General features: G+C 37.1%; 4 protein-coding genes across 7 annotated transcripts; all 4 read right to left on the minus strand.

The window, feature by feature from the left end:
- Nucleotides 1-1,244: 1,244 nt before the first annotated feature.
- On the minus strand, nucleotides 1,245-4,142 carry si:dkeyp-92c9.2 (uncharacterized protein LOC571482 homolog). Of its 2 annotated transcripts, none has more exons than XM_027177851.2 (2): nucleotides 3,682-4,142; nucleotides 1,245-3,203 (listed from the first exon to the last, which is right to left on the minus strand). In XM_027177851.2, exon 2 carries the CDS (start codon nucleotides 3,065-3,067, stop codon nucleotides 2,105-2,107), a length of 963 nt encoding a protein of 320 aa, XP_027033652.1. In that variant the 5' UTR covers nucleotides 3,068-3,203; nucleotides 3,682-4,142; the 3' UTR covers nucleotides 1,245-2,104. The 2 variants fall into 2 exon arrangements, with proteins under 2 accessions (XP_027033652.1, XP_047672827.1); XM_047816871.1 differs by lacking the exon at nucleotides 3,682-4,142 and adding an exon at nucleotides 3,443-3,645.
- A 192-nt stretch (nucleotides 4,143-4,334) lies between these two features.
- Nucleotides 4,335-9,065, minus strand: LOC125145237 (CD209 antigen-like protein C). Its single transcript, XM_047816612.1, has 9 exons — nucleotides 8,911-9,065; nucleotides 8,734-8,793; nucleotides 7,532-7,600; nucleotides 7,366-7,452; nucleotides 7,055-7,144; nucleotides 6,655-6,732; nucleotides 5,911-6,065; nucleotides 5,726-5,838; nucleotides 4,335-5,635 (listed from the first exon to the last, which is right to left on the minus strand). Exons 1-9 carry the CDS (start codon nucleotides 8,963-8,965, stop codon nucleotides 5,473-5,475), a joined length of 870 nt encoding a protein of 289 aa, XP_047672568.1. The 5' UTR covers nucleotides 8,966-9,065; the 3' UTR covers nucleotides 4,335-5,472.
- Nucleotides 9,066-11,071: 2,006 nt separating this feature from the next.
- Nucleotides 11,072-15,570, minus strand: LOC113662798 (C-type lectin domain family 6 member A-like). Of its 2 annotated transcripts, none has more exons than XM_047816609.1 (10): nucleotides 15,412-15,570; nucleotides 15,235-15,294; nucleotides 14,133-14,207; nucleotides 13,525-13,593; nucleotides 13,361-13,447; nucleotides 13,048-13,137; nucleotides 12,620-12,685; nucleotides 11,937-12,091; nucleotides 11,752-11,864; nucleotides 11,072-11,603 (listed from the first exon to the last, which is right to left on the minus strand). In XM_047816609.1, exons 1-10 carry the CDS (start codon nucleotides 15,464-15,466, stop codon nucleotides 11,441-11,443), a joined length of 933 nt encoding a protein of 310 aa, XP_047672565.1. In that variant the 5' UTR covers nucleotides 15,467-15,570; the 3' UTR covers nucleotides 11,072-11,440. The 2 variants fall into 2 exon arrangements, with proteins under 2 accessions (XP_047672565.1, XP_027033725.2); XM_027177924.2 differs by having other exon boundaries at nucleotides 11,078-11,603; nucleotides 12,620-12,691.
- A 2,892-nt stretch (nucleotides 15,571-18,462) lies between these two features.
- LOC113662799 (C-type lectin domain family 6 member A-like) lies at nucleotides 18,463-22,220 on the minus strand. 2 transcript variants are annotated; one of them, XM_047816610.1, is made up of 9 exons: nucleotides 22,078-22,220; nucleotides 21,901-21,960; nucleotides 21,322-21,390; nucleotides 21,156-21,242; nucleotides 20,858-20,947; nucleotides 20,433-20,498; nucleotides 19,828-19,982; nucleotides 19,519-19,631; nucleotides 18,463-19,370 (listed from the first exon to the last, which is right to left on the minus strand). In XM_047816610.1, the coding sequence occupies exons 1-9, from the start codon at nucleotides 22,151-22,153 to the stop codon at nucleotides 19,208-19,210; spliced, it is 879 nt and encodes a 292-aa protein (XP_047672566.1). In that variant the 5' UTR covers nucleotides 22,154-22,220; the 3' UTR covers nucleotides 18,463-19,207. The 2 variants fall into 2 exon arrangements, with proteins under 2 accessions (XP_047672566.1, XP_027033728.1); XM_027177927.2 differs by having other exon boundaries at nucleotides 18,464-19,370; nucleotides 20,433-20,504.
- Between the last annotated feature and the right edge of the window lie 1,115 nt (nucleotides 22,221-23,335).

Below are 23,335 nucleotides of genomic sequence, written 5' to 3' on the forward strand. Positions count from 1 at the left end.
AGTATTTCTGCTCAAATTATTTTTAAGATTTTTTCGAATGACCCATCAAACAAGAAGTTTGTCGGAAATCATCATAATCCTGCCTTAAGCGTACAAACGACTGATAACATGTTACGCAGTAAATCTTTACTCATTGTTTTCAGTCGTCTGCTGCTTCTCAGGTGTTGGCTCTTCCTATAGATATTACATAAGTGTACTGCCAGGCATCGGATGGAGTGCGAGTGTACTGTATGTCTGAGAGGGCGGTGGTGCTGATGACCCTGGCAGAACAGGAGAGAGAACAAACATACAAAAATCTCTGCTGATCTGACTCACATATTTGCTGCATTTTCATCTCTTTGTTCTTGACTGGGGTACAAACAGATTAACAGATTATCGCTGTGTGTAGGTCCAGGTTTTGGCTTGAGTATTCGTCTAAAACTATTGCATGAGTGAAATTATTATTTATTATTTTTCTGTGTGGATGAGTAGGCGGGTGGAGGAGGTTACCTCTGGAGGCACTGCAGTAAAACACATTCAGATTAACGGTTAAATGCGAAGCCGTGTCGTGCTGTCTCAACCAAAAAGCTACACTTTCAAGACATAGTTTAGCCACGTGTCGACGTAGAATAACTTTCTATTCAACAAGTATGTCTGGAAAGGAACTTTAGCACACCTGTCATTTCTTTTTATACAATTTTTCACTTTCTATACTTTTAATTGTATTCAGGAAACTGAGATTTTTACAGGAACTGGGCCTCGTCTTCGAGCCTGAACATCAAAATATTGAACTATATTTTGAACTAATATTGAACCTTCTGTCCCTGAAAATCCCTGTGTCCTCTCTGTCAGGTCCCAGACCTGGAGAAAAGGCAGCTGTGCGTAACCAGCTTTTAGAAATGTTTGTACTCATCTCTTTAAATTTCCCTCACCCAATACACTTCCTTCCTCCATAAAGCATGTCCTGTTAAACACACACAGATTTTCGATGATCATCAGTCTCTGTCTGTTAAGTACTGCAGGAGAGAACAGCCATGTGACACATAGAACAAACATACTGGCCAAGCACTATGGATTAGCTCTGCAAGCAGGATAGCCTGGCAATAGGAACAAGTGCTGTGTATCTGTGTGTGTATGGGTAATCTGTTAATCTTATTAATGCCACAGCAGCCTAAGCCTGGTCTCGTAAAATAAAAGAAGAACAACACAGTACCAAACTGCTAATGGACGTCCACATAAAAAAAATAAAATAAAAAAAAAATAAAAAAAAAAGCAACAACAACAACACGTGATGCTTTCACTTGGATTTTCGTACAAAGAAAAAATTCACATTAAACAGCTATTTATGAACTGATTACTGTATATAATGCTAATTCTTTAGCCAAAACTTCGGCCAATTTAGTGTTGAGACGAGTATTTTTTGCTATTATATTTAATATACGGACGGTAACATAATGCAAATTTCCCACAAAAACTCTGACTTTGGTGGGAAAGTTTTTTTCCATTGGTCTTGTTCTCTGACATTTTCACAGAAAACATTGTGGTCTCCAAACATTTTGTTATGAGACTGACAAACTAACTAGTGTTTCTTCCATGAAGATGGACATTATCCAAACACTCCAGACGGACTATCCATTGGTCAAGTATTTTCAGGTCATGTGCCATTCGTTACGTGGATAGCTTTAGGCTGAGGTTTAAGCTTACGAAGGGCTCAGGTGGCAGACTGGAGGCCTGTGTCAAAGATAAGCATTCTGACGTCTTTAACTTCACACAATTTATTCTATAATCTGAAGCTTGCTGTTTAGAAAAAGACAAAAACTGCACCATCCCAAAACTGTATTAGGATCCATTACTGGTGAAAGCTGATTTCAGTCTTTTGACCTGATGCCATACTTTAACTTCAAGGCACCTGGCGTTTGTCTTTATATGAAATAGGATCCGCCGTCCAGTTATAACATCTATGAGGTCAATATCAGAGTTGAAACAAAGTCAAGTGCCCAACACACTGTGACTCAACGATGATGGACTGATTTAGTGATCCTACAGATCTTTACACCGCAGAGGTAAGAAATACAAAAAGGTTTCTACTGGCGATGCAGTGAAAGAGGAAGTTCTCTCTCTCCACTCACCGATCCAGCAAACGCCCATAATCCTGCAGTCCACATCCCCCTTCGCTTTTCAGTTCTGCAAATACCTGAGTGAAGAAATGTGGGTCTGCGTTGATGCGCAGCATCTTGGCACTCATGGCATTGATGATGGCCAGGCATCGGTCCCAAAATACCTCCTTAGCTGCCTCGACTAAGAAGGGCTTGAGTGGGTAGGAGATCTCATTGCCCATGTATGAGTAGGACAGGTAGAGGCAGGTGAGAAGGACAGCTTGGAGTTCATGTTCTGAGGACACAACCTCCCCATCCACCACATCTCTGCACAGCATATAGATGAACACTACATTGGCTGGAGTCACAAATGCTTGGTCCTGCCAGCCCTGGAGTAGTAGTGAGCGATCTACAGCACGTAGCCACAGAACCGGATCAGAAGGCGAAAGGAGCTTGAGCCGATAACATCGTCCACATAGGAATTCACCTAAACATCGCAGGAGCTCGCTTGTAGATGCTTGGACAATCACGCGTTTTGGAGAAGAGCTTCCATGAGAAACCTTTTTGACTGAAGAATGCTGCTGTGGTTTAACATAGCCTAGGTTCAACCCCATTCCCAAGCCCAGACCTGCTGGACCATCATAGCTGGAAAGGTTTGCACATGAAAGAGACTTTTTAACATTCTCTCGGTTCAGATGTAACACAGGGTCTTTCTGGTAGATGTGGTTGTTGTTGTGAAGTGGTGCTCCCATGGCTCCTTGGCTGGTGGGAAACCCTTTCTTGGAGGAGCCTCGTTTTTTAGTCGAGGCCACAAGACGTTTCCATGTGAGAGCAGGCAGGAAGATAGATTGTCCTCGTGATTTGAGCCCGCGCTCCTTCTGAGTGGTCAAAGAGCGGCTGCTCAAGCTCGGGTAGCGGCCGAGGGAGTTAGGTCGATCGTCATAGTAATCAGATTTTTGGGGACCCGGAGAGAGAGACAAAGCAGTGCCCATGATGAGAAAACTGATGAGTGTTAAACACTAAACTCAGTGTTGGGGGGTCACACAGGACAAATTCTGATTTCAAGCAGTTTTTCCTTCAGTGGTTAAAATCCATGATTCCCAGACAGGGGAGGAAGGAGGCAAGGACCTAAGAGACATACACAAATTTAAATCAGTGAAAAAAAAGGTCAATTCAGTGATAATACGAGGTTCCCTTTTGATACTTTATAAACTTAAAAATTTAATTCAAATGTTTTCATATTTGAGGAAAGAGAAAAGACATAATAATAATAATAATAAATGCAATGTCTTAAGCCTGTGTACAAGCCTAAACCTATAGCCGTACTGTACATGTAGACTTTCTCAAAAATATGTGTGTAAACTTACAGTTTTTAACACAATCCCCTGCCCACTGTAGCAGACAAAGATTTTCAGAAAGACAAGAGACAATTCAGGACCCAGTTACTTGGAGATGGCATCATAAACCACTAACTAAATGCATATGCTTTTAGAGTAAAACATACTGTCATTAAAAAAAGAACTCGGATAATCTAAACACAATTTATTTATAGGAAACAACAGCTTAGTTACGTTAACAAACTGACATGAATATGATGCTCACTCACCCTGATCATGTCCGGCCAACTCCAGTGCGGATGTACAGCTCACTCCGACATACACACACTCCTACTTATGCACTGAAGATGGTGCTCCTGATAAACTATGTCAATCATAAGCAACTCAATAATATAATCACTTCACTGAACGTGAACCCGAACGTATCGGTTGCTCCACTTTTTTAAGTTCTACAGTATGCTAAATAAAATCCAGATGCACAACCAGGGGTTTCATCTCCACAGCAGGGAATGAAGATCTCAGAAGAAAAGCACATAAAGGTTAATTTAGTTAATTTGTTTATCTTGTGAATGTAAATAAAATCGCAGAAGAAATCCATGTTCTGAGGAGGCGAAATTGGTCCTGCACTCCTTTATCCCTTCGTGCAGAAACCAGACTGAACTGCGCGCATCCAAAGGCGCGCGCTCCCGGCGCTGATACTCATCCAAGCGCGCCACCGACCGGCCGGTAATGGCACAGAGTCAATAATAATAATAATAATAATAATAATAATAATAATAATAATAATAATAATAATAATAATAATAATAATAATAATTTAGAACGACGAATAAATAAATAAATAAATAAATAAATAAAAAAATAAATAAATTGATGAATGAATGAATGAATGAATGAATGAATGAATGAATGAATGAGCCACTCGTGTATAATTTTTTTATTGTATTTTATGTGTATATAGAATTACATGATCAACGTAGGAATACAAATCTCCCTCAAGCAAAATAAATAGCAAAAAGACAGACTGACTTCATTATGTCCAAAACCCAAAGCTTGTGCATTATTCTTATCACCTATTTGAATGACAGTTGGTCATTTTCCTAAAGAATATCATGACAAACGAATATAAAAATTTGTATTGTAGGATGACCACAATTCAGAAATTATTACTGCCATCTAGTGGCAAGTCTAGGTAAATTCAAATGAAAATAAAAACTAAGTGATGTTCAGGTTAAAGAGCTTTGACCTGGTCCTGCTTTAACCTAACCAACGTTATTCTTATTATAATATCATTGTTGCCTCATTGCAGCCCAATCAAATAAAATACTGCATTAAATACTGCAGTTTATGGCAACAAAACCATCTATATTATTACCTGTCCTTTGGAACTTTTATTCATATTTAAATGTATGCAAACATGTTGGCATTAGTAAAAATGTGCAGTCCTCAATAATAAGCAAGTACTACAAACTGGTGACAAAATAAATGGAAAAAAGAATACTAATGGGGATTTTCAGCCATTAATATTCTATTGAAATGGTATATGTTTTAAATAGTACTTATGCTAGAACATTTCTAACGTCATATGCATACACCTTATCTAGAAGGTATGCTCAAGACACTAAAGGTAATCTAAATCTGTTCAAGTGTCGTCTTTATAAGTTTCTATAAACCTAAGCAGCTGTTTTCTGTTTACTGCTTTTCTCTTGAGTCAATAACATAATATTGTTAACGTAAAACACTGCCATAATGCAAATCTCTAATAAATAACACACATTACATTTAAAATGCAATAATACAATAAAATGCTAGCTAAGGAGCTAAATGGTTATCTAAATGGCAAGAGTGGAAAGAATTAGCTGTCAATGATTTGCCATTTTTTTCCACCATAAAATATATAGAGTATACATGTTTTTCTGGTCTAGAGTTTTACACAAACTTAGATCATCCCTTTAAAATAAGGCATTTGAACCTGTAGGTCTGAAATTCAAGACCTTTTAAAAAAGATTTACTCTAGTCCAAAAAGAGGTTAACATGCTTTTAAAAGTAAAGCTGGTATTTTATTTTTCACAGATGAATTGTTTCTGCTTACGACATGAAGCATCGAACCATTTATCTGGGTTACCGATCTCGTGACCAAGAGCAGCACAGTTCTCTCCAGAAGGGTCCTCAAATTTCCAGTTGTCAGGCTCACTTGTTCCCTGTGGAGACCTATACCAGAACCTTCATAGAATAAAAAGGTATAAGTTGCTGAAGCTTTGTAGATCTTAAAATGTGAAATGCATTTAAAGTGTGAGTGAACACCGTCCTTACATTACACCCGTCTCGTTTAAGGGCTGGTTGTTCACCCACATCCACTGACCCTCAGTCTCCAAGTCATTCAAGCCAATCCAGTGTGTTTCTCCAATTTGTAAGAATAAAAAGCTCTAATGTAGAAAACAATTATATTAAATGATTAAATGATTAGATTAAATTATAAAGAGAAGCTCTACACTCACCTGTTCAGTTTGGCTGGTTATAATCACCAGGTGACCTCCTTTCTCCACACAGTAATCTCGACTCTGTGTCCAGTTCAGTTTATGAGTGGAGAAGTAGTAACACTTTAAACCAAGAGACTTCCATCCTTCCTCACAAAGTGTACAGGTTTGTTTTGCTTTTTCCAAGAACAGTTAAAAAATCAGATTAATTATGAAATGAGACAGGTAATTATGATATGTGACACTTGTGTTTAAAAAAAGATTATTTTGATTATACAATTATAATAAACACCCTGTTTCTACTTAAAACACATTATATGATTTGCTACATGACACATAACAATGACAACAACAACAACAACAACAACAACAACAACAACAACAATAATAATAGTATTGTGTTGTAAAGCAGCTTTCTAGCTGGCATGATCAGCAGGTTAAATAAAAAAAAACAATTAAGAATAAATTAATTAATTAATTATCACTTAATCCACATTATTAATCTATCAGATTGTATAATTCCTCTGTACAACAAGATATCTCGCTGTGCAACAATACACCTTTACCTGTATAGTTATTTAAATTCTAGCTTTATTTATATTTTTTGTATTCATTATTTGGTGTATATTAGTCTTTATTTTTGTATTCTTATTTGGGTGACTTGTAACTGTGGCAACAAACCCAATTTCCTCCCTGGGGATTAATATTCTATCTGCTGTCTCTCTGTCGCCCTCTGGTGGGGGCACTAGCGGGATGAGGCCTTACCATTGCATGCAGAGAGACGTTCATGAACTCCCTGGTATTTGGCCTTCAGCATTTCATACAGTTGTTCTGCCTCTGAAACTAAACAAAATATTTTGGGCAAAATGTTTTTATACGGTCGTTCTGTCAATAAAAGAATTAATTAACATATTGATATTAATAAAAAAATAAAAAAATAAATATTTCCTGGTGAAATGTACTAAATTGTCACACACTATATATCCACTAGGTGGCGCAAATGTCCACGTAATATCTCTAAGTGCTGACCTGTAAACGTCACACTGTGTTTGCTTGTATATGTGACAAATGAAATAAAACAGTGTTTGTATGGAGACTTTTGGGACATGATGAAGACCAACAGCTGGCTGCTGAAGCAAACAGGAAAACCTCAGAAATCTCTTACCAGTGGCTTTGTATTGTAGCACCATCAGTTCGGCTGTAGTGTTCTCGTGTCCTTCACTTAACATCTCAGTGGAAACAACTTTATTGTGATCTGTTGAACAAGAACATCAGGGCTAAACTCAGACATAGATGAATGAAAATGTTTCTAGGGGCCAAGCACCAAAGGTACATAAACATTCTATTGTAATGTGTTGTATGTTTCTTGTATAAATGGCTGATAAAAGGAATTCTTCTAACTTAACCATCAAACTATTTTATTTATTGTAATTTGTTGAATGAGAACAACAGATTAAGGTGCTATTTAATACTCACACAAGATCCCTACAGCACAGAGTGATGCTAAAGCTCCAAGCAGCAGAAGACCAAGAGCAGATATGATGTTGTTGTATCTAGATGAAGCTAAATATTAAACATGTTTTAGTTAATAAATTATATAAGTAGAAGTGAGATAATCAGTATAATGAGTACAAACACATACCTGTGCATTGTTTAGTCTTCGGATGCAGCTGCTGTGTGTTCACATTGTCATCATCCACTGCTTGTGATCCTAACAATTAAAAATCCTTATAATTTATGATGCCTGATCACAAAGTGCAGGGTCATCCATCATACTGTGCCCCTGGAGTAGTGATGGATAAGGGCCTTGCTCAAAGGCCCAACAGTGCTTGAACCCTGATCTGCCAATCAACAACCCAGAGCTTTAAGCACTTGAGCCTCCACTGTGCCACCACTATGGTAGTTACCAACACTATTAATAACCAGAAAGCAAGTGAGAAAGCACGTTCAGCTGTGTGTGTTTTTTTTAAATGTATTTATTTAGAGAATAAACACAACACACTGTGAACACACACCTGGAGCAGTGGGCAGCCATTTATGCTGCGGTGACCGGTGGAGCAGTTGGGGGGGTTCGGTGCCTTGCTCAAGGGCACCCCAGTCGTGGCCAGCCCGAGACTCGAACCCACAACCTTAGGGTTAGGAGTCAGACTCTCTAACCATTAGGACACGACTTCCCCCAAAGGTGCTTTCTGGTAGTGTTTCTTAGTGAATTTGCAGTTAGTTTTGTTTAGTGTTTCATGTAATTTTATTGCTTTTTGGTTCTGGTTTTGACTTTAAGCTTGTTTTTCAGACTTGTTGTTTGTGTAAATTATTCTCTGTATAAATTAATCACTCAGTGTACAAGAAGTGTGGCTGCTTTTTCTCTTGAGTGTGTGCTTCTTCTCTCTGTTTTCGTGTGTTATGAAAGCAAAACTACTCTTGTTGCTATTTTTGTTCCTTTTTTTTCTATTTGAGAAGCGTTTCCTATTTTTATTTAAGCTTTGCCTCAACCTGAAGTCATGCTGTTGTACAGTTTTGTATACACAGTTGCCTGTTTTACGATAAACCGACAGTTTTTTGGGGATACATTTTGTGCATCTGTCATTCCTGGTCCCATTATAAAGACATAAAGAAAGAAACATTCGTGCATTTTCTGTCCTGCGTATTTACATAAACATCTTCCACTGTATGTGATTATGAGCGTTTACACAGTGCTCATCATTTACAGCACTTGTTCAGATTTCTGCCTGTTGGAGAAAGACATTTTTAACCATCTTTGTTGATTAAATTGAATTTTTTGTTGTCATTCACTAACCTCACTAGTTCTACTCAGTTTCAGTATTTAATCACCAGACAAACACATACCTGAATTTTTCAGCTCTGCACGACAGTCTTCTGTATTCACATAAATATCATCCTCTGTGTCTGATAATGAGCAGAGAAAATCTTGTCATTTACAACAATTCATGTAAACGATATAAAACATAACCATCAAACATGTATTTAAATATTTTTACATGTATAAACATTTCAGATATCTACCTGTTGGAGAGTGATAGTTTTCAATACTGTCCATTTTGCAGTGATCAAAACTCATAGCTTGTATTCTTGAACCTTGCGATTACTTCACAACACATGAAATGGGAGACTTCTGCTTGCTAGTGTGATTACAGGTTAAGTATCTTGGTCTCACTCAGTCAGTTCAGAATAGCAAGCAGTCGTCATTATTGTGATTTTCTTCTTCCTGAAATTCTTATGCTGATGTTTCACATTCAGTTCTAGATACCTTTTTTTTCTCTATGGAAAAATAGAATAATTTGGTTTGTTGATAATGATGAGAGCAACCATAAAAAAAAAAAGGATTTGTTATAAAATATAAGAAGCACAAAACTCAACAACTGAGTTTTTAACATACATATACAATACAACCAATGCTAACTATTAAAGGAAACAGGAAGCTATTAAACCACTTAAAGTAATATTATAATAAATTAAAAGTAATCTTCCAAGCTGTGTGTATGATGTGTGTGTGTGTGTAGTAAATCTCTGTGTGTGTGTGTGTGTGTGTGTGTGTGTGTGTGTGTGTGTGTGTGTGTGTGTGTGTGTGTGTGTGTGTGTGTGTGTGTGTGTGTGTGGTGAATGTGAGTGTGTGTGGTAAATGTGAGTGTGTGTGTGTAGTAAAATGTGTGTGTGTCTGTGTAGTAAATGTGAGTTTGTGTATAATGTGAGTGTGTGTGTTTGTGTTTGTGGGCTCTTGGTTTTATATTATATATTCAATTCAATTCAAGTTTATTTGTATAGCGCTTTTTACAATAGACATTGTCTCATAGCAGCTTTACAGAACATAGCAGCTTTACAGAACATATAACTACCGATAACTTTTCATGAACTGTTGTTTTATTATAACTATTTAATAACCAGTAATAAAATGTTGGTCAGAAAAATGTTAGGTTCTGTAACAACAGCTGAGAGTTGTGCTGAATGTGAAACAGATATTTATATTAATGTGAGTTTTAATCATTCTAATAGCATGATTACTATTAGACATGCTTACAATGCACTACACATTATATACAATATGTGTGTGTGTGTGTGTGTATAATATATATATATATATATATATAATATGTTATGGTGCGGGGGGGGGGGGGGGGGGCATGGTGGCTTAGTGGTTAGCACGTTCGCCTCACACCTCCAGTGTTGGGGGTTCGATTCCCGCCTCCGCCTTGTGTGTGGAGTTTGCATGTTCTCCCCGTGCCTCGGGGGTTTCCTCCGGGTACTCCGGTTTCCTCCCCCAGTCCAAAGACATGCATGGTAGGTTGATTGGCATCTCTGGAAAATTGTCTGTAGTGTGTGAGTGTGTGAGGGAATGAGAGCGTGTGTGTGCCCTGTGTGTGGGTGTATCCTGCCTCGATGCCCGATGACGCCTGAGATAGGCACAGGCTCCCCGTGACCCGAGGTAGTTCGGATAAGCGGTAAGAAATGAATGAATGTTAAGGTGCAACAGATTGTACAGATGCAGAAATGTCCAGTGGTAACAGATAGATTATTATCAGATAGAATATTATATTAAATTAAATGCAGTGTGTATGTATAGTCCAGTATGTATAAATGCAGTGTGTATAGTCCAGTTTTGTACTGTTGGGGTTAAAGTGCAGTGTGTGGCATACCATATTGTGGAAACAATAAAAAACATGTATACAATGGGAAGTGAGATAATATGATTTAATCTAGCTACCTAATTCTTTGTGTCATAGCCATGTTATTTTAATGTCTCCTGTTACTATTAACTTCAAGGTTGTTCACACAGTGTGTCTCACACACACACACACACACACACACACACACACACACACACACACACACACACACACACACACACACACACACACCCACACACACACACACACACACACACACACACACACACACACACACAACACACACACACACAACACACACACACACACACACACACACACACACACACACACACACACCCACACACACACACACACACACACCCACACACACACACACACACACACACACACACACACACACACACACACACACACACACACACACACACACACACACACACACACACACACACACACACACACACACACACACACACACTTTTATCCACCCTTTTCACTTTATTTAGACAAGATGAACAGATGGAAATTTTAAGTAATGAAATTAACAATATAGCAAATCTGTTTTTTCCAAGTCATGTAATTTTATTCATTCTTAAATTTCTTTATACAAAGCAACTTTACATTACATATAGCTTCAGAAAACATAATCTGGACACACTTCATTAATAAAATAGACACATGTTCATCCCTCCAGTACAATTTAAAAGAGAAAATCCACACACATGATCTGATGTTCTAGTGGTTAAGAAAAGCTAAAAAATACAACATTTTACAATGTGGCAGAAAAGTGAAACTTTATGGAGTCTGAAAATGTATACAGTAAATAGATATTTATAGTCAACAACCAAGAACTGTCCTCTATTCATAAAAACAAATATTTGCAGACTCAAATGTAAGAGAAAAGTCTTTTACTTTTCACAGATGCACTTTATGATTGTACTACAAGAATCATCAAACCATGTATGTATGTTAACATTTGCATCCCCCAGAGCAGCACAATTCTCTCCAGAAGGGTCCTTCTTTGTCCAGTTATCAGGCTGTTTTGGTCCCTCTGGAGAACTAAACCAGAACCTACATACATAAGACATAAATATTGAATTTATTTTCACCATAAGTGAGTATATACATTGCTGGAGCTTTGTAATAGTAAAATGAGTTTAGTGTGAAGACAAGAAGAAGTTAAAAATAAATAGTGTGTGTGAGTGAACACTGTCCTTACGTTACACCCGTCTCCTTTAAAGGCTGGTTGTTCACCCACATCCACTGACCCTCAGTCTCCAAGTCATTCAATCCAATCCAGTGTGTTTCTCCAATTTGTGAAATTAAAAAGCCCTAATGTAGAAAACAATTATATTAAATAAATAAATGATCAGATTAAATTATAAAGAGAAGCTCTACACTCACCTGTTCAGTTTGGCTGGTTATAATCACCAGGTGACCTCCTTTCTCCACACAGTAATCTCGACTCTGTGTCCAGTTCAGTTTATGATTGGAGAAGTAGTAACACTTTAAACCAAGAGACTTCCATCCTTCCTCACAAAGTGTACAGGTTTGTTTTCCTTTTTTGAACAGTTTAAAAAAAGATCAGTTATGAAATAAGAGATTATATAATAACTACATAACAAATTTTACAGTTATGTGAAACATCTTGTTTCTATTAAAACATAATATCAGGAGCTACTGGGACACTTCCCTGACAGACCACCAGAGGGGGTTCTGGTGGCTGTTTACCCATAGGTGTTCCCCAGGTGTGTTGTACTGCTGTGTCACTTCTTCTCCATTTACCCTGATGTTTTACACCACATACACTACACAATTTGATACATGATTTATATAATAATAATAATAATAATAATAATAATAATAATAATAATAATAATAATAATAATCATCATCATTATAATCATAATAATAATAATAATAATAATAATAATAATAATAATAATAATAATAATAATAATAATAATAATAATAATAATAATAATGTGTTCCATTAACAAATAACCTTCCTAACATGCAGGATCACATGCATTAAAGGCTTTAAATAACTGCCCATTGCAGTAGGTACCACCAGGTTAAAGCCTCACCATTGCATGCAGACAGACGTTCATGAGCTTGCTGGTATTTTGCCTTCAGCATCCCAATCCGTTTCTCTGTCTCTAAATCAAAACCAAAAAAATAAATATTTTTATTCAAAGTTTTTTTGATGATGGCAGTAAACAGAAGGAGAAAATAGACTGAATGCACTGCATGCTGGTGGCATATATATTAAATAGTTTGTACAGATGATCTTGTAAATTTTATTCTATTTTTTATTTGTAACTATTTTTATTATATATATATCTTATATTAGACAGTCAAAAACATTTCACTACACTTTGTACTGTGTTTGTTTGTATATGTGACAAATGAAATGTGAATTAGCTAAAAAGTGTTTGTATGGAGACTTTTGGGACATGATGAAGACCAACAGCTGGCTGCTGAAGCAAACAGGAAAACCTCAGAAATCTCTTACCAGTGGCTTTGTATTGTAGCACCATCAGTTCGGCTGTAGTGTTCTCGTGTCCTTCACTTAATATCTCAGTGGAAACAACTTTATTGTGATCTGTTGAATAAGAACATCAGGGCTAAACTCAGACATAGATGAGTGAAAACTTTTTGTAGGGGCCAAGCACCAAAGGTACATAAACATTCTATTGTAATGTGTTGTATGTTTCTAGTATAAATGGCTGATAAAAGGAATCCTTCTAATTTAACCATCAAACTAATTTTATTTATTGTAATTTGTTGAATGAGAACAACAGATTAAAGTGCTATTTAATACTCACACAAGATCCCTACAGCACAGAGTGATGCTAAAGCTCCAAGCAACAGAAGACCAAGAGCAGATATGATGTTGTTGTATCTAGATGAAGCTAAATATTAAACATGTTTTAGTTAATAAATTATAAGTAGAAGTGAGATAATCAGAATAATGAGTACAAACACATACCTGTGCATTGTTTAGTCTTTAGATGCAGCTGCTGTGTGTTCACATTGTCATCATCCACTGCTTGTGATCCTAACAATTTAAAAATCCTTGTTATTTATGATGCCTGATCACATATATTTACAACATCTAAAATATTAATAGCAGTTTCAGATGTTTAACTGTTGGATAATTAACTTTTCCCCCCGTTTCCTAAACCATGAGTCACATTACAGTCTTACTGAATAGAAGCCTTATATATACATTACAGCACTGTAAAATTCTTTCTTTAAATAGTCTAACTTATATCCCAAGGGTCAAAGTGCAGAGTCATCCATCATACTGCGCCCCTGGAGTAGTGATGGATAAGGGCCTTGCTCAAGGGCCCAACAGTGCTGGGACTCATGCTTGAACCCTGATCTGCCAATCAACAAACCAGAGCTTTAAGCATTTGAACCTCCACTGTGCCAACGCTATGGTAGTTACCAACACTATTAATAACCAGAAAGCAAGTGAGAAAGCACGTTCAGCTGTGTGTTTTTTAAATGTATTTATTTAGAGAATTAACACAACATTGTCTGTCAATGAGATAATATAATTATCACTTGATAATAGCATAAAGTTCTTGTTACCTGTCATATTCTGTGTCTCTAATGTGTTGCACACATTTTTGTGCCGTGGTCTGGCTCCTGACCATGATGTCATCACTATTGGTGAAAGAATATTAAAGAATGATGAGGCACAGAGAGTATAAAGCTTGTAAGTGAAAAGTGACGTGACATACGGCTAAGTACGGTGACCCATACTCAGAATTCATTCTCTGCATTTAATGCATCCAAAGTGCACACACACAACAGTGAACACACACACACACACACACACACACACACACACACACACACACACCTGGAGCAGTGGGCAGCCATTTATGCTGTGGTGACCGGTGGAGCAGTTGGGGGGGTTCGGTGCCTTGCTCAAGGGCACCTCAGTCGTGGCCGGCCCGGGACTCGAACCCACAACCTTAAGGTTAGGAGTCAGACTCTCTAACCATTAGGCCACGACTTCCCATAAAGGTGCTTTCTGGTAGTGTTTCTTAGTGAATTTGGAGTTAGTTTTGTTTAGTGTTTAATGTAATTTTATTGCTTTTTTCTGGTTTTGACTTTAAGCTTGTTTTTCAGACTAGTTGTATGTGTAAATTATTCTCTGTATAAATTAATCACTCAGTGTACAAGAAGTGTGGCTGCTTTTTCTCTTGAGTGCGTGCTTCTTTTCTCTGTTTTTGTGTGATATGAAAGCAAAACTACTCTTGGTGCTATTTTTGTTGCTTTTTTTTGTCTTTTTGAGAAGCAGTTCCTATTTTTATTTAAGCTTTGCCTCAACCTGAAGTCATGCTGTTGTACAGTTTTGTATACACAGTTGCCTGTTTTACATTACGATGTTTTATGATTGTGGATGCATTTTGTGAATCTGTCATTCCTGGTCCCATTATAAAGACATAAAGAAAGAAACATTCGTGCATTTTCTGTCCTGCGTATTTACATAAACATCTTCCACTGTATGTGATTATGAGCGTTTACACAGTGCTCATCATTTACAGCACTTGTTCAGATTTCTGCCTGTTGGAGAAAGACATTTTTAACCATCTTTGTAGATTAAATTTAAATTTTTGTTGTCATTCACTAACCTCACTAGTTCTACTCAGTTTCAGTATTTAATCACCAAACAAACACAAACCTGTTTTTTTTAGCTCTGCACGACAGTCTTCTGTATTCACATAAATATCATCCTCTGTGTCTGATAATGAGCAGTGAAAATCTTGTCATTTACAACACTTCATGTAAACGATATCAAACATAACCATCAAACATGTAATTCAATATTTTTACACGTATAAACATTTCAGATATCTACCTGTTGGAGAGTGATAGTTTTCAATACTGTCCATTTTGCAGTGATCAAAACTCATAGCTTGTATTCTTGAACCTTGCTATTACTTCACAACACATGAAATGGGAGACTTCTGCTTGCTAGTGTGATTACAGGTTAAGTATCTTGGTCTCACTCAGTCAGTTCAGAATAGCAAGCAGTCGTCATTATTGTGATTTTCTTCTTCCTGAAATTCTTATGCTGATGTTTCACATTCAGTTCTTGATACCTTTTTTTCTCTATGGAAAAATAGAATAATTTGGTTTGTTGATAATGATGAGAGCAACCATAAAAAAAGAGGATTTGTTATAAAATATAAGAAGCACAAAACTCAACAACTGAGTTTTTAACATACATATACAATACAACCAATGCTAACTATTAAAGGAAACAGGAAGCTATTAAACCACTTAAAGTAATATTATAATAAATTAAAAGTAATCTTCCAAGCTGGCATTAAATGTATCGTTTATGATGTGTGTGATATTAAAGAGGTTGATGAGAATAATTTAATTGCACTTGAATTGGTGAAATGTCGTAAAGTGTCACAGCTGATATAAACACTAGGTTACAAGAGACACTCAGTAAAGTTCACATGGGATCAGAGACTGCCGTTTATTCAATCTACTTAGAAAAGCCCTGCTTAGAAAGACTCCCAGTGAGCTGCTTGTCTCTCAAGTGAGTGGAGAAAATACAGTGATTCAGTGTTTCCCCTCCCTTTTAGTCAGGTATTGTTGCTATAGTAGTTAGGGGTGTGTAGGTGTGTAGTTTTCTCGACGTGTGATGCGGTGTTGTACACAGAGAAGGCCCATCCTTACCCTCCGTAATAGGTGCAGGTGAGTTCCAGAGCCCGCTGTCGTGGTGGAGGATCTGCTTGTGGTTGTAGCCTGTCCACCTTACGAATGAACAAAGACATATTGAGAGTGTGTTTGTGTGTGTGTGTGTGTGTGTGTGTGTGTGTGTGTGTGTGTGTGTGTGTGTGATTTGTTAATGTGTATGAAGAGTGAGTGTGTGTGTGCGTGTGTGTGTGTGTGTGTGTGTGATGAGTGTGTGTGTGTGGTAAATCTGTGTGTGTGTGCATGTGTGTGTGTGGTAAATGTGAGTTTGTGTGTGTGGTGAATGTGAGTGTGTACTGTGTGTGTGTCTGTGTAGTAAATGTTAGTTTGTGTATAATGTGAGTGTGTGTGTATGATGAGTTTATGCGTATGATGAGTGAGTGTGTGTGTGTGTATGATGAGTTTATGCGTATGATGAGTGAGTGTGTGTGTGTTTGTATGATGAGTATGTGTAGTAAAATTTTGTGTGTGTGTGTGTGGTAAATGTGTGTGTGTGTGTGTCTGTGTAGTAAATGTGTGTGTGTGTCTGTGTAGTAAATATGAGTTTGTGTATAGTGTGAGTGTGTGTATGTAGTAAATGTGAGTTTGTGTATAGTGTGTGTGTGTGTGTGTGTGTAGTAAATGTGAGTTTGTGTATAGTGTGAGTGTGTGTGTGTGTGTGTGTGTGTGTGTGTGTGTGTGTGTGTAGTAAATGTGAGTTTGTGTATAGTGTGTGTGTGTAGTAAGTGTGAGTTTATGGTTGTGTGTGTGTGTGTGTATGTGTGTGTAGTAAATGTGAGTTTGTGTATAGTGTGAGTGTGTGGTTGTGTGTGTGTGTGTGTGTGTGTGTGTGTGTGTGTGTGTGTGTGTGTGTGTGTGTGTGTAGTAGATGTGAGATTGTGTATAGTGTGTGTGTGTGTGTGTGTGTGTAGTAAATGTGAGTTTGTGTATAGTGTGAGTGTGTGTGTTTGTGCGTGTAGGCTCTTGGTTTTATATTATATATTCAATTCAATTCAATTCAAGTTTATTTGTATAGCGCTTTTTACAATAGACATTGTCTCATAGCAGCTTTACAGAACATATAACTACCGATAACTTTTCTTGAACTGTTGTTTTATTATTTTATTAACTATTTAATAACCATTAATAAAATGTTGGTCAGAAAAATGTTAGGTTCTGTAACAACAGCTGAGAGTTGTGCTGAATGTGAATCAGATATTTATATTAATGTGAGTTTTAATCATTCTAATAGCATGATTAATGTTTCTACAGCAAGTCATACACAAATATTAGTATGGAGATCACTATACATAATCTGAAGCTAATATTAAATGTGATTATAAAGTGTAACGCTTCGACACAGATAATTCGCTATTCCCAGGAAATGAAAGAGCTCGAAGGTGAAGAGTCTGCAATCCACACGTTTAATGGCAGGTGTACAGGCATCACGCTTCTCTCACATAGGAGTGTTTTAACTCTTAATAACCATCACAAATATAGAAATAAATAACAAAACTATAACAAGAAGGCAGATCAAACATATCATCTACCGTGGCTCTCGTTACACCGCCGATAAGTTCTCCTAACTTAGGGTAGATAAGATGGCCGTTACAGTGTGTGTGTGTGTGTGTGTGTCTTTGTGTGTGTGTGTGTGTGTGTGTGTGTGTGTGTGTGTGGGTGCGAGTGTGAGTTTGTGCATGTGTGTGTGTGTGTGTGTGCGTGTGTGTGCAATGATGCAATATGCTCGTACATAGTCAGTACACACAATGTACTATTAGACATGCTTACAATGCACTACACATTATATACAATATGTGTGTGTATATATATATGTGTGTGTGTGTGTGTGTTTGTGTGTGTGTATAAGTATAAATATATATATATATATATGTGTGTGTGTGTGTGTGTGTTATGGTGCCCCCCAAAAAAATTATATTTTGGGGGGCACGGTGGCTTAGTGGTTAGCACATTTGCCTCACACCTCCAGGGTTGGGGGTTCAATTCCCACCTCTGCCTGGTGTGTGGAGTTTGCATGTTCTCCCCGTGCCTCAGGGGTTTCCTCCGGGTGCTCCGGTTTCCTCCCCCGGTCCAAAGACATGCATGGTAGGTTGATTGGCCTCTCTGGAAAATTGTCCGTGGTGTGTGAGTGTGTGAGTGAATGAGAGTGTGTGTGTGCCCTGCGATGGGTTGGCATTCCGTCCAGGGTGTATCCTGCCTCGATGCCCGATGACGCCTGAGATAGGCACAGGCTCCCCGTGACCGTGAAGAATTTAATTAATTAATTTATATACAGTAAATAGATATTTATAGTCAACAACTGTGGTAGAGCGGCCTTACGGGTTCGCCTTCTACCCAAATGATGGCAATACTCGCTGTGATGTTCAGTGTAAAGTGGTGTTTATTTACAGGGTGCTCAAATGCAAAGTCCAAAATATTTACAACTCCCAGAAAAGAAACAGTGGAAAAATAAAGAAAATCAAAGAAAATCCGAGGGAAATAAAGAGAACTATATACAAAGATACAGCACCTACAATTGTGCATTTACTTAATAGCTTCTCCAACTCCAATAACTCCACCATCCACACCTACAACTCCCACCCTGAACTGACGAGTTTATAAAACTTAACCCCACAAAAGGAAACTTGTACATAGATATTTAAGAAAAAATAAATAAAGAAGTACAAAGTCCTTGTGTGTGTGTGTGTGAGTGTGAGTGTGTGTGCTTATTGTTCGGAATGAGAGAATGAAGTGAGTGTGTGCGGTGTGTATGCGAGCAAGCGGCGTGCTAACTGGCGTGTGTGTGCACCCACAGCGCTGTAGCTAGAAACAGAGGAGAAGTGAAAGTGTGTGTGATATGTACAGTAGCGTCATGTTGAAGATAGAGACAGTTCACTCTGTCACAACAACCAAGAACAAGTATTTGTAAAAACAAATATTTGCAGACTCAAATGTAAGAGAAAAGTCTTTTACTTTTCACAGATGCACTTTTTGATTGTACTACAAGAAGCATCAAACCACGTATGTATGTTACCATTTGCATCCCCCAGAGCAGCACAATTCTCTCCAGAAGGATCCATCTTTGTCCAGTTATCAGGCTGATTTGGTCCCTCTGGAGCACTAAACCAGAACCTACATACATAAGACATAAATATTGAATTTATTTTCACCATAAGTGAGTATATACATTGCTGGAGCTTTGTAATAGTAAAATGAGTTTAGTGTGAAGACAAGAAGAGGTTAATGTGAAATAGTGTGTGTGAGTGAACACTGTCCTTACGTTACACCCGTCTCGTTTAAGGGCTGGTTGTTCACCCACATCCACTGACCCTCAGTCTCCAAGTCATTCAAGCCAATCCAGTGTGTTTCTCCAATTTGTGGGAATAAAAAGCCCTAATGTAGAAAACAATTATATTAAATAAATACATTATTAACTCCGTCGAGGGTGTATCCCGCCTTGATGCCCGATGACGCCTGGGATAGGCACAGGCTCCCTGTGACCCGAGAAGTTTGGATAAGCGGTAGAAAATGAATGAATGAATGAAAATACATTATTAGATTAAATTATAAAGAGAAGCTCTACACTCACCTGTTCAGTTTGGCTGGTTATAATCACCAGGTGACCTCCTTTCTCCACACAGTAATCTCGACTCTGTGTCCAGTTCAGTTTATGAGTGGAGAAGTAGTAACACTTTAAACCAAGAGACTTCCATCCTTCCTCACAAAGTGTACAGGTTTGTTTTGCTTTGTCGAACAGTTTAAAAAAAAATCAGTTGTGAAATAAGATTATATAATAACTACATAACAAATTTTACAGTTATGTGAAACATCTTGTTTCTATTTAAAACATACTATCAGGAGCTACTGGGACACTTCCCTGACAGACCACCAGAGGGGGTGCTGGTGGCTGTTTAACCATAGGTGTTCCCCAGGTGTGTTGTACTATACTGCTGTGTCACTTCTTCTCCATTTACCCTGATGTTTTACACCACATACACTACACACTACACAAATTGATACATGATTTATAATAATAATAATAATAATAATAATAATAATAATAATAATAATAATAATAATAATAATAATAATGTGTTCCATTAACAAATAACCTTCCTAACATGCAGGATCACATGCATTAAAGGCTTTAAATAACTGCCCATTGCGGTAGGTACCACCAGGTTAAAGCCTCACCATTGCATGCAGACAGACGTTCATGAGCTTGCTGGTATTTTGCCTTCAGCATCCCAATCCGTTTCTCTGTCTCTAAAACAAAACAAAAAAATAAAAATATTTTGATTCAAAGGTTTTTTTGATGATGGCAGTAAACAGAAGGAGAAAATAGACTGAATGCACTGCATGCTGGTGGCATATATATTAGTTTCTACAGATGATCTTGTAATTTATTTTCAATTTTTTTTTGTAACTATTTTTTATTATATATATCTTATATTAGACAGTCAAAAAACATTTCACTGCATGTTGTACTGTGTTTGTTTGTATATGTGACAAATGAAATGTGAATTAGCTAAAAAGTGTTTGTATGGAGACTTTTGGGACATGATGAAGACCAACAGCTGGCTGCTGAAGCAAACAGGAAAACCTCAGAAATCTCTTACCAGTGGCTTTGTATTGTAGCACCATCAGTTCAGCTGTAGTGTTCTCGTGTCCTTCACTTAATATCTCAGTGGAAACAACTTTATTGTGATCTGTTGAACAAGAACACCAGGGCTAAACTCAGACATACAGGTAGATGAATGAACACCAAAGGTACATAAATATTCTATTGTAATGTGTTGTATGTTTCTAGTAGAAATAGCCTGTAAAAGGAATTCTTCTAACTTAACCATCAAACTATTTTATTTATTGTAATTTGTTGAATGAGAACAACAGATTAAAGTGCTATTTAATACTCACACAAGATCCCTACAGCACAAAGTGATGATAATGCTCCAAGCAGCAGAAGACCAAGAGCAGATATGATGATGTTGTATCTAGATGAAGCTAAATATTAAACATGTTTTAGTTAATAAATTATATAAGTAGAAGTGAGATAATCAGTATAATGAGTACAAAGACATACCTGTGCGTTGTTTAGTCTTCGGATGCAGCTGCTGTGTGTTCACATTGTCATCATCCACTGCTTGTAATCCTAACAATTAAAAATCCTTGTCATTTATGATGCCTGATTACATATATTTACAACATCTAAAATATGTATTTAAAAATATAGCAGTTTCAGATGTCTACCTGTTGGATAATTAACCCCCTCCCCCCTTCCCCCCCGTTTCCTAACCCGCGTGTCATGCATCATATATGCTTCGCGTTTCCAGGAAATGTCGTAGGTGAATCTTTTTAAAAATGTACTATTTCAGCCTTGGACCATCCTGAAGTCACACCTTTGTACAGTAGTTTACATACATTTACCTGTTTTACAATATAACAGGTACAGTAGTTTACATACATTTACCTGTTTTACAATATAACAAGACTTTTTTTTTGTGGAAACCTTTTACTGTATGTGTCTGTCTTTCATGGTCCCATTATGAAGATATCATAAGGAAGGAAGGAAATCAAAAGGCTCTTGTTGGAGAACTGATGACTGTGTATTTACATAAACATCATCCTCTGTGTGTGATTTAATCATCAAACAAACACATACCTGGGTTTTTCAGCTCTGCGCGACAGTCTTCTGTATTCACATAAATATCATCCTCTATGTCTGATAATGAGCAGTAAAAAGCTTGTCATTTACAACACTTCATGTAAACGATATCAAACATAACCATCAAACATGTATTTAAATATTTTTACATGTACAAACATTTCAGATATCTACCTGTTGGAAAGTGATAGTTTTCAATACTGTCCATTTTGCAGATATTTAAACTCATATCTTCATAGACAGCTTGCATTTTTGAACCTTGTTATTTCTTCACAACACATGAAATGAGTGACTTCTGCTTGCTAGTGTGAACTCAGGTTAAGCATCTCGGGCTCTTCTTTTTTTCTTCTTCTTGAATCTGCTGATGCTTCACCTTCAGTTCTTCATACATTTTTTCTATCTCCATGGCAAATACGAATAATGTCTGATACAAAATGGTTAATAGATTTTGATGATAATAAACCAGAAAATATAAGAGGAATATTAAAAAATAAGAAACACAAAACTCAACAACTGAGTTTTTTTTCTCACATATACAGTAACTGCTAACTAATAAAGTAAACAGGAAGCTCTTCAAACCACACATAACCCTTGGCTTTGTGTTCTGGGGTCATCAACATTGCAGTAACATTAGCATACTGCTCACCTAGAACACCGTATTGTATTTTTCTGACATTACAATAGAAAAATACATCAACAAGGGAATAATTAAAATTTTTGTTGTAGAAATACTTTGTAGAAGTTAAAATAAATAAACACTGCTTTACAGACCATGTACATTTTAGTCAACATATACTTTCTGTGAAAATATGAAAATGTGAAATATGAAAATGTGAAAATATTAAATATGAATATGTGTACAGACGTTACTGTGCATTTGTTGTACTTTTTTCACTGCAATGACTTTTCAACAGCTTTAACTAAATGACCAAGAACGGGGAAAAGAAAGAAATATTTATATGTAGACTAAAAGGCATCCATCCACTCTCCTTCTCTCTCTCTCTCTCTCTCTCTCTCTCTCTCTCTCTCTCTCTCTCTCTCTCTGACTCACACACACACACACACACACACACACACACACACACACACACACACACACACACACACACACACACACACACACACACACACACACACACACGTACCTCAGGCTTGTTTAGCTGAACTTGGTGATGAGAGTGGTTGTGTTAACCTTTGCTTTTACTTTTTTAGCCCTGCATGTATCAATGGCTTTTGCAAGCATCAACTCAATTATATTATACTAACATTTATCTCCTGGTGTTTATCGACAATTAAAAGAAACCAACTGAACGTGGAATAAGTTTTTAAAGTTTGTAGACATTAAAATAAAGAGACTACTTTACAGACCCTGTAATTTGTACATAAATTTAAGAAGTAAATTTAAAAATTTATGAATAAAATATAATTGAAT

This window comes from Tachysurus fulvidraco, chromosome 7 (assembly GCF_022655615.1).
Source record: "Tachysurus fulvidraco isolate hzauxx_2018 chromosome 7, HZAU_PFXX_2.0, whole genome shotgun sequence".
NCBI classification, from domain to species: Eukaryota; Metazoa; Chordata; class Actinopteri; order Siluriformes; family Bagridae; genus Tachysurus; species Tachysurus fulvidraco.

Excerpts from the sequence above, each read along its gene's own strand:
- LOC125145237 (XM_047816612.1), bottom strand. The coding sequence starts at position 8,965 with ATGAGTTTTGATCACTGCAAAATGGACAGTATTGAAAACTATCACTCT. Across the intron at positions 8,794-8,910 it reads AAACTATCACTCTCCAACAG|ACACAGAGGATGATATTTAT; the intron begins GTAGATATCTGA and ends GCTCATTATCAG. Across the intron at positions 5,839-5,910 it reads TAACCAGCCAAACTGAACAG|AGCTTTTTATTCTTACAAAT; the intron begins GTGAGTGTAGAG and ends TTTCTACATTAG.
- si:dkeyp-92c9.2 (XM_027177851.2), bottom strand. The coding sequence starts at position 3,067 with ATGGGCACTGCTTTGTCTCTCTCTCCGGGTCCCCAAAAATCTGATTAC.
- LOC113662799 (XM_027177927.2), bottom strand. The coding sequence starts at position 22,153 with ATGCAAGCTGTCTATGAAGATATGAGTTTAAATATCTGCAAAATGGAC. Across the intron at positions 20,948-21,155 it reads TTGTGCTGTAGGGATCTTGT|ATCACAATAAAGTTGTTTCC; the intron begins GTGAGTATTAAA and ends CTTGTTCAACAG. Across the intron at positions 19,632-19,827 it reads TAACCAGCCAAACTGAACAG|GGCTTTTTATTCCCACAAAT; the intron begins GTGAGTGTAGAG and ends TTTCTACATTAG.
- LOC113662798 (XM_027177924.2), bottom strand. The coding sequence starts at position 15,466 with ATGAGTTTTGATCACTGCAAAATGGACAGTATTGAAAACTATCACTCT. Across the intron at positions 15,295-15,411 it reads AAACTATCACTCTCCAACAG|ACACAGAGGATGATATTTAT; the intron begins GTAGATATCTGA and ends GCTCATTATCAG. Across the intron at positions 12,092-12,619 it reads ACGTCTGTCTGCATGCAATG|GAAAACAAACCTGTACACTT; the intron begins GTGAGGCTTTAA and ends TGTTCAAAAAAG.